Source organism: Delphinapterus leucas, chromosome 18, assembly GCF_059928025.1.
Source record: "Delphinapterus leucas isolate spDelLeu-1000000601 "Yukka" chromosome 18, BTC_Dleu_Yukka2, whole genome shotgun sequence".
Lineage (NCBI taxonomy): Eukaryota > Metazoa > Chordata > Mammalia > Artiodactyla > Monodontidae > Delphinapterus > Delphinapterus leucas.
Genome location: NC_143146.1, coordinates 73,847,034 through 73,861,256, shown reverse-complemented (window position 1 = coordinate 73,861,256; position 14,223 = coordinate 73,847,034). Strand labels below are relative to the sequence as shown.

At 51.7% G+C, this 14,223-nt stretch overlaps 1 protein-coding gene across 1 annotated transcript; it reads left to right on the top strand.

The window, feature by feature from the left end:
• Window positions 1-9,574: 9,574 nt before the first annotated feature.
• Window positions 9,575-13,978, top strand: PDX1 (pancreatic and duodenal homeobox 1). The gene is made up of 2 exons (XM_022574416.3): window positions 9,575-9,998; window positions 13,533-13,978. Exons 1-2 carry the CDS (start codon window positions 9,575-9,577, stop codon window positions 13,976-13,978), a joined length of 870 nt encoding a protein of 289 aa, XP_022430124.1.
• Window positions 13,979-14,223: the final 245 nt, after the last annotated feature.

The window sequence follows — 14,223 nt, the reverse complement described above, 5'->3', positions numbered from 1 at the left end:
GTCTCTTGAGAAAACTCCAAATTCTGTGTAATTACAGGCCAGGAGACAGATAACCCAGGTTAGGGGCTAGAGACTGTGTTTGCCTTTTTGTTATCACCTGTCACAATTTGCTGGGAAGGTAAGAAAACACTGCTGTTTATCTGGACTCATGGCAATCTCTAACTCCAACTTTTAGAAACTTCAAGGTTTGACTGTGACCATGTTGGCAGAGTCTAATAAATTGCTTTGTAAATGAAGCAGACAACGCTGATTGATTACGCTGTACGATACAGCATTAGTAAACACAGAAAAGATTTTCTTCTCCTAAACTGAATTTTAGGTCCATATGTATGTGCCTCTTTCCCAAAAAAACAAATAGAAATTTAGGTCCGTTTATGTATAGGCTGGTCATAAAATCTGACATACACAGATAAAAATTTTTTTTTGTATTCATGGAATACAAAATGTCATGTATGCTTGCTTGTGTTCAGACTTTAAGGACACCCTATATAAGGTGTTAGAATGACAGTGAAATGTGAACCAATTGGGTCTGTTCTGAAAGCTTGGTATCCAAGTGACAACTTAGGTGTGAATTGGAGCAGTAAAAACAGACTAACTTGATCACTTAAGCCCCTCAGCTTCTACCTTCCCTTCAACTATCTGAATGAATCAAGCTAGGAGAATCTCTTTGGCCTGTGTTATCATTAGGTAGTTGCTGTTATGAATGCCTGCATTGTAGGAGAGATGGTTCTCTTACAACCAAGATATATTTCTTGATTATTGAGCAGAGTCATAAATATTTACATGCAAAGAAATAAACATGGAACACCCAAATCAAAACAGGCCCACTCCCTGCTGTTTTATTTAGAAAGATTGTTCAGCAGAGAGAGCACTTCCTGACTGTGAAGACTTGGGTGTGAATTAGGAAAGCTCTCAGAAAAGCGCACGCGCGTGCGTGCGCGCGCACACACACACACACACTGGCATGTACTGATGCAGGAACGAAAATCAAGTTGACCAGAGGATTCAGACATTTAAATGAGAATTTCACATTTAAGGTTTTCAAAATTCAAATAATTGTACAACCGTTGATGTTCTATTAAACAAAAAGAAGAAATAATATACATTAGATTTAAAGACCCAAATTCCTTCCCACGTTTTAAAATATTGGGTTTAAATGATTAGAATTTGGCCTGGTTCCTACCTTAGGCACTTTCTCTAGAAACCTAATCCATTTAGAAACATTCTGTGAAAAATAATTTACTATCCAGAAAGTTTTCCTGTTTCCAAGATAAGAAAGCCTGTTCTGCCATCCCAGCAGGCAAGGGTTGTTTAAGTTCCTAGATAACAAAGTTGTTATTGATTCTATTATTTTTACTCTTCCTGATTCCCTGCAGTCCAAAGGGAGTTTGTCAGACCAAGAATGATTTTATAAAAAGGAGTAGTTGTTATTGTTGTAACTGGCCTCATTGTGACAGATGGGATCCTAGTGTTTTCTCACTGCTCTTTACTCAGGAGCTAGGAGAACAGAAAGCAAACAACAAAGAAACCAACACACTCGTAGTAATCTGGAGTTCTCAGCGCTGAGCCAGACCACTTGGAAATCAAACACCAGCCACCTCCTGAATGCCCCTTTTAGCCTGTGCTTATTGACCAGCTTAACATTCCCTTATCGCATGCTCATGTGGGCAGAATTAAATGGAATTAGCTGCAAATTATATAAAATTCATTTACCTTTAAAGGAAGCTATTTGGTCATGTTCAGTCTAGGGAGCATAGAGCATTAAGACCCAAGTTAATGGTACTGCCTGGAGATGGATCAATTTGTTTTGGTTTTATTGTCTCCCTTTATTTGCCCTTATATGTTAGCTGCTGTGGCTGGAAATGCCCAGCTCAACCTCTCTGAGCCCACGCTGGAGCCACATTAACACCCCGAGGAGAGTCCCACTGTTTCTAAAGAGCTCAGTGGTACATGAAAAGATGCTCAACATCACTAATTATTAGAGAAGTGCAGATCAAAACTACAATGAGGTATCACCTTCCACTGGTCAAAATGGACATCATCAAAAAATCTACAAACAATAAATGTTGGAGAGGGTGTGGAGAAAAGGGAACCCTGTTGCACTGTTGGTGGGAATGTAAATTGATACAGCCACTGTGCAGAATAGTATGGAGGTTCCTTAAAAAACTAAAAATAGAATTATCATATGACCCAGCAATCCCACTACTGGGCATATACTCAGAGAAAACCATAATTCAAAAAGACACATGCACCCCAATGTTCATTGCAGCACTATTTACAATAGCCCGGTCATGGAAGCAACCTAAATGCCCATTGATAGACGAATGGATAAAGAAGATGTGGTACATATATACAATGGAATATTTCTCAGCCATAAAAAGGAATGAAATGGGGTCATTTCTAGAGGCGTGGGGACCTAAAGACTGTCATACACAGTGAAGTAAGTCAGAAAGAGAAAAATACATATCGTATATTAACACATATATGTGGAATCAAGAAAAATGGTACAGATGAACCTGTTTGCAAGGCAGAAATAGAAACACAGTCACAGAGAACAAACGTATGGACACCAAGAGGGGAAAGGGGGGTGGGATGAATTGGGAGACTGGGATTGACATATATACACTATTATGTATAAAATAGATAACTAATGAGAACCTACTGTATAGCACAGGGAACTCCACTTCACTTCACTGTACAGTGGAAACTAACACAACATTGTAAAACAGCTATACTCCAATAAAAATAAACTTTTTTAAAAAACCTTATGTGAGGGCTTCCCTGGTGGCACAGTGGTTGAGAGTCCGCCTGCCGATGCAGGGGACACGGGTTCGTGCCCTGGTCTGGGAATATCCCACATGCCGCGGAGCGGTTACGCCCGTGAGCCATGGCAACGGGAGAGGCCACAACAGTGAGAGGCCCGCGTACAGCAAAAAAAAAAAAAAAAAACCTTATGTGAAATATATGTAAATTCCCATTTATCTCATGAGATTTCATGCATTTCTTAAGAATAAATTCTTCTGAAATGAAAATATAATAAAGTGCTCAGTGGAAAAAAAAACACAATAAAGTAAGATCATGCTGATTCCTTCTCTTTAGTCACGTAGAAAAAGAATGGATGTGTAAGAAAGAGGGGAAATCTACAAAGATGTTTGGGATTTGCATGTGTGTTGTCCATGCAGAGTTTCAAATAACATGCTTTGGGCATGTTTCCATGCATTTCCTCACTTTAACCTCACAACAATCTTAGGGCATAGAGGTATACTTTAGTTTGAATGTCTGTGCTTCATGCTTGTTCTTTAAGAGTATCTATGAGCCTCCATAGAGCAAATAAATTATAGTTTAAGTGTTTGTTGTTGTTGTTCTCAATTCATAGTGTGCATGAGAATGACCTTGGGTGTATTTGTTTTTATTTATTTATTTATTTTTTGGCTACACTGGGTCTTCGTTGCTGCGCGTGGGCTTTTCTCTAGTTGCAGCGAGAGGGGGCTACTCTTCGTTGCGGTGTGCAGGTTTCTCATTGTGGTGGCTTCTCTTGCTGCGGAGCACGGGCTCTAGACCCACGGGCTTCAGTAGTTGTGGCACGTGGGCTCAGTACTTGTGGCTCGCGGGCTTCAGAGCGCAGGCTCAGTAGTTGTGGCGCACGGGCTTAGTTGCTCCGCGGCATGTGGGATCTTCCCGGACCAGGGCTCGAACCCGTGACCCCTGCATTGGCAGGCAGATTCTTAACCACTGCGCCACCAGGGAAGCCCTTGGGTGTATTTAAAATGCAGAATCCCAAGTCCCACGCCACCCCCCATATGATTATTCAGTTGGTCTGGGATTGGGCTCAGAAATCACATGTTATAAGCAACCCAGTGATTTTGACACATACGGTTCATGAATCACATTTCCAGAAACACTATGAACCCTTGTGATTTCATTGATTGGTAGGAGTCTGTACCTTTGTGGGATTTGCCTAAACGTAATGTGTTGCAATATCTAACTGGATAAAATAAATGTATTCAAATACAGCTTATCTCTGCACGAGGATACACTGATAAGCCACATCTACCGTAGGAAGAATTACCAAGGGGAAAACTCAATGGGGTTGAGACCACAGTCAAATAACGAGCCTTTACTTTAAACTCTGCAAGAGAAGGCATGGATCCACCACAGAAAACCAAGGGTGAGGGTCTCAGCACTGCCGTTCTGAGTTTGGAGCTGCTTCTCCCACTTCAATCCCCATAGATTGCTAACTTTAACACTCTCGTATGGGTCTTAGATTTGGGGGACACGCAGAGGAAACACTTTGACAAGGGTGTTTCTACAACCTCACAAAGAAGACCAGGGTGGCAATGACCACCCTTGTGACCTGGAAGAGGGAGGAATGGAGCAGGATTCCAGCCCTGCTTCAGCTGGGACAGTAGAATCCTCCTCTCCTGAGCCATATGAGTGTTTCCTCTGAGTCTGTGATGACAGCTTCCTCTTCAACCTGGAAATGGAAGAACCATGGGAAGTGCAGTGGGAAGGGTCTCCGGCTACCAGATGGGCTTATATGCTGCATTCCTCACCTATGGGGGGGGCAGGGAGGTCATCCCAGTAAGGATGTGATTGGCTCAGGTCTTTCTTTTGGGCTTTCCTGGATGTAGAGAAGAAGTCCCGGATCTCCCCACCCCTGTTTCTCTCTGTGTGGTGTGGTCAGGGCTGGCTGGAGAGGGTGCCACCTGGCCCTCCCCTCCTCTATCCCCTTTAAGCAGGGCCCCAATTTGGGGGCATATTCCCCTAAAACACAGGCATATATCCACCCAGTGCTTCCTCGGTGTTCCTGAATATTCCTTTCCAGGCCTACCTGTCTGGGAATGTCCTTAGACATGGGCTTATGGTAAGAGCTCTGTGGCTCTTTGGGCTACAGCAATTACCAATAGTTAAATGCTTGTAGGTGCATTAAAAGCAATGCCAGGGAAGCAAGGAAAAGATGACCATTTACCGAGTGCCTATAAAGTGCCAGGAACATTGGACATTTTGTCTCATTGAAATATCACAAAAATAATAAAAAAATATTTCTTGAGTGCTACTATATAGCAAGATAGTATGATGTCATGGCCAAGAGAATAGATTCTAAAACCAGACCTCCTCAGCTTGGATCTAGGCTCTGCCACTTACTGGCTGTGTGATTCCACAGCCAGTAACACCTCTATGCCTCAGTTTCCTCCACAGTCAAATGGGATAATAGTATCCACCTCCTGGGACTTTAGTGAGGACTGACATACGTAAAATACTTGCAACAGTATCTGGCTCCACGTGCTTGCTGTTATTATTACTCTATGCGATGGGTGTATCATATGGAGCAGTACCTTTGGTTTCATCTTACAAATAAGGACAGAGCGCTTTCAGGGACTTATATAACTTGCCACGGGACATAGCTTGTGCAGGGCAGATTTGGAACACAGGTATATGCAACTCCTAAGACCTTTCCATCATATTCCGAAGCCAAAACAAATTTCTACTACTGAATTTGTGTCATCAAAGACATAGCAGACAGGTACAGTAAGAGCTATATAGGTGTTTGATCAATAAATTGAAAATACTCCTCCTTCAAACCACTAAGCCAAGTGAAATGCAGAACGGCTCAGGAAGGCGGCTCGAGTGACCAGAAAGTGTGGGTCAAGGCTTCTTTGGGCTCCAGCAGGAACCTGGAGGTAAGGAAAGGCTCCCAGGAGAACAAAGGATTAGTCAGGAATCGGTGATGGGAAGGGCGGTGGAGGGCTAAGAAAGGGAACCTCAATGGAAGCAAGAGGCTGGTTATCCAGAACTAAGATGAGAAGGGAAATGACAAGGCCTGGGATTTCTAGAGACTGCATATCTGGATGACAGGGCACAGATGGGAGCCTGGGTGAGGGCCGGGGATGAGCCCAGAGCTGCAAGGGCAGCCACAGGGATGCTGGAGGAGGGGGGAGCTTAGACCCTTTGGAGTCTGGACTTCCGTTCCCACTGTTCCTTTCAGCTGCAAAGTAAACTGAGGGCCTCAGAAGGATTAAACAAAAACAGGAGGAAAGGGCTGGGGGCGGGGGGGGGGGCAGGGGAGAAGCACTAAGCCCAGTCCTGGGGTGCAGCCCCCCATGGGCCCCTTTCACCATAAAGGGAGCCAGTAAGTTAGAGAACAGACAATTGTCCAATTAAATTAGATTTTTAGGCTGCATTTATCTATATGATGGGGGTGCTGAATTACCTGGAAAATAATTTCAACTCTCCACTGAATTTTGCTCAATTATTTTGTCCTAGGAATCAATGGAAAGTCTTTGACTCAAAGTCTGAGGTCCTTTTTCCTGAACAAATTAGGTTTTCCTTGGCCTCTCTCAGACCTGGGTACCAGACTCTGAGGAAATCCTGGAGTAAGAAAGATGACTACCCTGGGGGGACTAAAGACCGGGTAATCTACCAAAATTCAAAGTACATTATGGAAGGAGTATTCTCATTCCACACATCACATCGTTAGCTTTAGTGCTTCAACTCAGGGTATAATTTAATTTTTATTTTTAACAGCAAATTAATTATAAAGGACACCCTCTAATAAATTCCACACAAATGCATCACAAACACAGTCTCAGAGTTAAGTGATGTTCACATATTGTTTCCCCTTTACACTGGAATACAATGGCTTAAAAATTCTCATCGCCAAGCCAAATTCAGCCCTTGGCGTGCTTGTGAAACCACCGAGGAAGACTCAGCCACTGACCGAGAACAAGGTAACCTGTGTTTTCCAGGGCCAAGCCTCGCCTCGGGAAGGGAAGGGGGAAGCGGGCAGGCGAGGACCTCCAATATCAGCGAGGGCCATCAGGACGTCCTGCTAATAAACGACTTTTTCACTGTCCACACTATAATTGGTTTACAGCCTTTTTTGTTTATTTATCCATAAGAGCTGCTGTTAAATGGCTCGAGAAGGCTCTCGCCTAATGGCTCAGTATCGCTCCCGGGCCTGTGCGAGGCGAGAGGGGCGCAGGCGTCCGCGGGGATTCAGAGCGGAAATGCATTTCACCTGTAATGGACTTGGCGCTTTTATGATACCCTGAGCTATATCCACAGAAGAAACACAACACACGACCTTGCTCGGTGGCGGGTATATGTATGTACATTATAATTAGCCAATCCAAAAGTCCCCCTACCTTCTTCCCACCTACTAAGAACAAAAACAAGCGACTGTTTGGCCGTGGTTTCCTGGGTCACTTTTTGGGGCAGCCAGCCTCAGAAAATGCTCACTGTGAGGGTGGGGAGGCCTGGGTGGGACATCTCCAGCCCACACCCCACCCCCGCGTGTTGTCGTGGTTCAGCCCGGGGTTCCCGGATTTTGCCAGCGCGCGCAGGGGGCGGATTTGCTTTCTGCTGAGTGCCTCTTTTCTTTCTGCAGGGCCGAGCAAAAATATTAAATGGGAGCAAATGAAGCATCGAAATGGAGACCAATTTACAGAAATGTGCAATTAGACGAGAAGTGCAAAGTAAACACTCTGGATCTGGGGGGAGGGACGGGCGAGGCCGCAGCAGCGGAGGGGGGGGGAGGGGGCTGCTGGAGCGCCCTAGTAGAGGGACCGCCGAGGAGGCGAGCGAGAGGAAGAGGAGAGAGAGAGGGGGAGGGGAAAGGTGGCCGATCTTTGTCCCAAGCGGTGCTGCCGCCCGCTCATAACCACGTCGCCAAGTCAACCCGCGGCGACTCGGCAGATTATCTCCGAGGGTCAACACGCCGCGGCCCGGCAACCCCTCTCCAGCCCTGCCCTCCTGATCGATGTGGTCGCTCGCGGCCGGTGATAGCGGGTCCTCCGCGGACGCCGCGAACAATGGACTCATTGACGCGGGCGCGGAGAGATTAGGTGCGCGGGTCCCACGGCCTTTCGCTCCCTGGCCCCCTCGGACTGCAGGTGGCCCTTTTCCCTGAAGAAATCGCCGGAACTCCCCCCGCTGCCCGGCCGCTCTCAGCCTGCCCTTTGGCGAGAGCCGCGCTCCGACGGTCCCCCGGAGCTGCGCGCGTCCCCACCATCGCGGGGACCACTCGGTGCCCAGCGCTCATCCCAACACAAATGTTGGCACGGCACCAGCACCTCACAAGAGAAGGAATCTGCAGAGAAGTCCAGATTCCCAACTAGCTTTTGCTTTTTAATGAAAACGAGGCGTATTTCAGGGTAGCGCACTCAATCCGTATGCATTCGTATATTTCCACCACGAGGAAACATATTAAATCTACCTCGTAAAGGACTGGATGTAGTTTGCAGTTTAGGAAAGTCAGTGCAGTGATTTCCTCTTGCTGGTTCCTTGTGGTTCACGCTCCCTCTTGCCCAGGCTTTTCTGCAATGGTGTCCAATTTTTCTAAAACCCTCGTGGCGGTTCGAGGAATGTGGTCACTTCGGCAGGACGCCTAAGGCGAACCGGTCGGCGGCGTTGATCCTGCCTGGGTCCGAGGTTATGTGCCAACGCGACCCGGAGATAGTCTGTCTGCACCACTGGATCCGAAAAAGCATCTCTATTCAGTGAGGACCCCAGAGGGCCCGGAAGTTACCGAATCGGTGGGAGCCAAACACTGACATTGTCATAAAAACGCTGCGCTTTTCTTTCTTTTCTGAATGCTCCTCTCCCAGGCCTGCCTTGTTTCAGTCGGACGCGGGAATCGATGTTCTGCAGCTGACGGACTCCGGCCAGGTCTCGGGATCCGTGGGGAGCCATCAAGGATCTGGAAACCGGGTGCCAAGCCCCTGCCCCCGCCTCCGAGACACAAGAGGGGACGCTACTTCTTTTCCCCCTTGCCACTGTAGGAACCTGCATTCTGAGCTGGCCAAATGAACCCCAATTTCCCAAAATCAAAAATTAATAATGCCTTTCCCTTTTAAAAAAACTTAGAAGCCACTGTGAATGCTTCTGAAGTTATAGTTTACACTCCAGAAATCCCCGGAGCACAGCCACAGGCAAAAACATACTGCGAATCCTGGATCTTTATGTGCCAGTTCACTGACATCATTCGTGGTTGTGTACAAGTTTCATAAATAAAATAGAACCAACTGCTTCCGACCTGTAGAGCTGGGGTCCGCAAAATATTTTGACCGTATTCCCTAACAATTTTTTAAAAGTCTGTGTACAATCGCAACAGATGTATATTTATAAATTATACCAATGAACTAATATGTATATTATCAAACGTACAAGGAAAATAGACTGTTTAACGTATGAGGAAAATATGTTTCTATAAGTGAACAGAAGGTCTAATAATTTCATTCGTGCCCCACTTTGGCGAGTACTGCCAACTGCACATACAGGTGTAGTAAACTCGGCTGAAAGAGAAAACTGAACCGTTCAGGCGCTCGTGAGTACCCGGGCCCGGCTTCTTAAGGCAGCCAGCCAGGCCAATAATGGCCTCAGGCAGAGCCACGTGGGGCACAGCGGAGCCTATGGCGCGGCGTCCGCCCGCCCGTCCCGCCGGCACCGGGTCACCTCTCCGAGCTGTGCCGAGCTGTCAAAGCTGCAGGGGTGCCTCCGGGAGTGGGAGCGCCGCACAGCTCCAAGTCCCTGGCTCCAGTCCCCTTCTCCCGGTCCCCAAGGCCGGGCGGCAGCCATGAATGGCGAGGAGCAGTACTACGCGGCCACGCAGCTGTACAAGGACCCTTGCGCGTTCCAGCGGGGCCCGGCGCCAGAGTTCAGCGCCAGCCCCCCTGCGTGCCTGTACATGGGCCGCCAGCCCCCGCCGCTGCCGCCGCCGCCGCCGCCGCCGCCGCCTCCATTCCCGGGCGCCCTGGGCGCGCTGGAGCAGGGCAGCCCTCCGGACATCTCCCCGTACGAGGTGCCCCCGCTCGCCGACGACCCCGCGGTGGCGCACCTCCACCACCACCTCCCGGCTCAGCTCGCGCTCCCCCGCCCGCCGGCCGGGCCCTTCCCGGATGGAGCTGAGCCGGGCGCCCTGGAGGAGCCCTGCCGCGTCCAGCTGCCTTTCCCGTGGATGAAGTCTACCAAGGCTCACGCGTGGAAAGGCCAGTGGGCAGGTAAGCCTGGCTCCCGCCCGCTTTGTCCTCACCCGCTCTCCGCCCGGCTGCCCCTACCTCCAAGCGCTTCCCAGGACTCTCTCCCAGTTTGCGTCCCCAGACCCTATGGATAACCTAGAGTCGGACTAAAGCGTACAGGGAGCTAGCCAGGCCATTTTGCAAAGAAGCGCTTTTCTGGTCCAACTTGGAGCGTCTTTCCCACTCAGCTCTCTTCCTGGCAGCCTAAAGTCCTTCCTTCCCTGTCCACTGAACTGCAGGAGCCCGCGCGCTCCCTGCGAGCCTAGGCCTGGCCGAGCTCAAGGCCTCGGATCCTCCAATCCTCCCCCAGGTGGGGGTCCGCCCGCCCAGGACTCCCGGGAGTGCGCGCCGAGGGAGCCGAGCAGGGCTCTGGGATGCTCCCGGCCCGGCCGGAGCGCGCCTTCGGAGCCCCGGGCCCCTTCTCGCCTTGAGACCGCCCCCAACCCCCGCGGACGGCTCCAGTAAAGAAAGCCAGGCCGTCTCAGGGGCACTAAGTAGGTGCAGAAAAGCAGGGAAGGAAAGCCGTACCCAAACGTGCAAAGGTGTCCAGCGGCCAGGGCTGGGGGTCACCGCAGGGCCGAGGACTGGTCGCTCACCCTCGAAGCCGAGCAGCTGGGAGAGGCGTCTGCGATGCTCATTCACTTTTGAACCAACGGAAGTGTTTGACGGGCTCTCCCCGCGCTGCGTCCCTGCCAGTCAGTTCGAGGAAGGAGATGCCCTCTGGCACAGGCGAAACAGGGAGCCCCAGGCGCCGGCCTGTAACGGAAGGTCTTCCCGGCCCAGAGCCGGCGGCGAGTTCTGGCGCGGCCTGTGCGGCCGCCACACAATCTTATCGCTTCCGTGCCGAAGCCACTTCTAGTCACACCTGCACTGCAAATAGTGGACTTTTCTTTTCCTTCCAACTAACAGTCGGGAGTCAGGGGAAAGAGGCTGGAGGTGCCCGCGCCCCCCGCCCCGGGAATCCTCGGCCCCCGTCTGCCGAGTCTGGCTAGCCTGCCCGACTCTGCCCCTGGCGCAGCCAAGACGGGCTTGGGGAGATCCGGGCTCATCCCCGGGGCTCGCCTCTCCCCACTTTCTCGCGAAGGCTGTGTGGGGACCAGGCAGGTCCTGAGGCAGAACAGGGTCCAAACTCGGCCGTGATCTTCCCCACCGGCGGCGAAACCCCGCACGACCCTTCCTCAGCCCGCGCGGCAGCGGCCAAAGGCCTCGGAGCCTTGGCAAATGCGGGATTCTTGGGAGGCGGGAGGACGGCGTCCCCGGGCCGTGGGCGCGGGTCTCCCAGTCCGTAGTCTCCTGCCAGGAGCTGCCTCCCGCCCGGGCCCCCTTCGCACGGCACGCTGGGGGCTGGGGGCGCGCATTTCTCGAATCCCCGGCCCTCCTCGCGGCCTCCCCAGGAAGAATGCGAGGGAGGACCTGAAAAAGCCTTTCTGCGGTGGGGTAACTTCCCACCTCCTGGGGGTGTTACAGCTGCTCGGGTGGAGCTTGGGCTCGGGTGGACCGAAAGAACCGGAAAGGAAAACCCGAAGGAAAATCGGCAGCCTTGCCGGGGCATGGGGTAGCTCTGGAAGGGTGACTTCCTCGGGCTGGAGGGTCGCGGTCGGAGGGGCCTTTGCCTGCGCCCTCTGACCCACTGCAGGCTCAGCCCGCCGGGGGCTGGGGGGCGGGAGGCGCCCTCCGGGCAGCTGCTTGCAGGATGCTGCTGCGTCCAGGGCCGTCCTCCCCGGCAACTCTGGAAGGAACCAAACTTCAAGGGTCTGGGAGCCCGCCTGCCCGCTCCTACTGGGGTTTCACACCCCTGGAGAGAAAGAAGTGACCAAAGGGCCTTTATACGTAGATCGGATATGCATACTAGTAACAACAGCAACTTCCAAAACCCTCGCCCTAAGAAATGAACAGCGGCTGCCTTGCTGGCGGGCTTGCCCCTAAACGCCTCCCCCTGCACCTTGGAGAACAGTGCAGGCTGGGGGCCCTCATGTCTTCCCAAAACCACCAACAGCCTCCATCCTATGCCTTCACCCCCTGCCAACTCGTCCTAGGCACAGCACCCCTGGGCTAGTGGGCCTTGCACAGCCTCTCAGAGAGCTTTGGGGAGGCTGCTGAAAAAGGGCCAAAGCCCCGCGAGGTTGTGGGTTGAATTTACGAACTTCAGAGGACCTTTTCAGACGTTCTTTTAAGGCTCCCTCGTTTCTCTCCCAAGCCAAGGAAGGCTTGGAAGTGTTCAGACTCCGAGAGACGCCCCCAGCAAGCAGGACTCTGCTGACTCGGACCGGAGCCTCTGCCTTGGCTTCTGGGCACCTCCTTTTGGCCTGGGGGGAAACCCCTGGTGGGTTGTATTCTAGAAACACACACTAGCTTTTCAACTCTAGTTGCAGGAGAAATGTCACATACCTCTGCCCTACGTACACACCGATTTAGGCCTCTTCCCCGTGTTTCGCTGGAACTTACCGTCCCAGGGTCCACAGCCTAGGCGCAGTCAGCATGTCACCCAGAAAGGAAAAGATCAGGGCCTGGAGGTGCACAGCCACAAACACCGGGTGAGCGGTGCTAATCTACCAGGCCGGGCCTGGCTGTCGCTTCCGCACCACCCGGGCTCTGGGCTCCTCTACCCTGCCAGGCTCTCAGCTCCGCAGTGGGGGATCCGGCCCCGAGTCTCCCCTCCCTAGCCCCCCCTCCCACCTTGGCCAGCATTTGGGGCCCAGGACACAGAGGCTGGGGTTGACCTTCTCCGGGGCTCAGAATGGTTTCCCTTCTCGTCCAGGGCAGGTGCCCAGCCGAGGTTAGAATGACAATTATAGAGAATTTACGAGTTCTTGAGTTGGGGCTGACTACAACAATATAACTTGATAGAGAGATAATATATGGTCAGATAGGACAATATATGGCATCACCTCGGGAATTTTATTAGCTTAAGGTTTTTCAAACTGAAGGTTGCACCCATTAGTCGGTAGTGAAATCCATTTACTGGGTTGAAACCTTGTTTTTAATGAAACAGTAAACAATAGGAGAAATTAGATAGCATCATAGGTGGTAAAGTTTGGTTTAAGGTTCTAAATTTTTGTGTGTGGCAGTTACACATATCAGTGTGTGAACTGGGTGATGATTTGAAATGTATTTGTTACTGCGGGTCATCGTCAGAAAGGTTTTTTTTAAGTACTGTATTAAAGACATTTTTTTGCCTTGGTAGAATCCAGTTGGTTTAGATATCTATTATGTGCATTTTAATCAGCACCAACCCAAACAGCGGTTAAGTGAACCAACATTCTAGAACTACTCGTTGATAGAGCCACGGAGAGAACCCATGCAGCTTTGACCTCCAAGAAAAGGCAAACCCTACTAGGGAAGGGCTGCGTGCCCCAGACTGGGCTCTCGGACAGAGGGCCTGAGCTCGGTGGCCGGAGCGGCTGGGAAGGGGCCAGGGCTCCTAGGATTGGGGCAAAAGGGTTGGGCTGCACGGGTGGGGACAGGCAGGAGAAGCCAGGGATCAGGGACCACATTCACGTGCTGTATCGCCCGCAGGCGGTGCCTACGCAGCAGAGCCAGAGGAGAACAAGCGGACGCGCACCGCTTACACTCGCGCGCAGCTGCTGGAGCTGGAGAAGGAATTCCTTTTCAACAAATACATCTCCAGGCCACGCCGGGTGGAGCTGGCCGTCATGCTGAACTTGACAGAGAGACACATCAAGATCTGGTTCCAAAACCGCCGGATGAAGTGGAAAAAGGAGGAGGACAAGAAGCGCAGCGGCGGGACCGTGGCCGCGGGCGGTAGGGACGCGGAGCCCGAGCAGGACTGCGCGGTAACCTCGGGCGAGGAGCTGCTGGCGCTGCCGCCCCCGCCGCCCCCCGGGGGTGCTGTGCCGCCCGCGGCCCCCGCCGCCGCCCGGGAGGGCCGCCTGCCGCCTGGCCTTAGCGCGTCGCCTCAGCCTTCCAGTGTGGCGCCTCTGCGACCGCAAGAATCTCGGTGAGAGATGGGGCTCCTCCCTGCCCGGTGGCATCAGCCACCCGCAAAGGAGGGAGGCGCGGACCCAGGACCCCGGGTGTGACCACTGGTCCAGGCCGTTCGCTGGGGCAGGAGCTGGGCGGCCCACCCCAGACTGCAGGGGAAAGCCCGGGCTGTGAGGCGCCTAGTGCCAACTGGGGCGCGGTGGGGAGACGCTGGCCCACCTTCTGGAAGGAGAAGAGACGTTTTCTGAAATATCCGGGGCCTCTT

Excerpts from the sequence above, each read along its gene's own strand:
- PDX1 (XM_022574416.3), top strand. The coding sequence starts at position 9,575 with ATGAATGGCGAGGAGCAGTACTACGCGGCCACGCAGCTGTACAAGGAC. Across the intron at positions 9,999-13,532 it reads GTGGAAAGGCCAGTGGGCAG|GCGGTGCCTACGCAGCAGAG; the intron begins GTAAGCCTGGCT and ends TATCGCCCGCAG.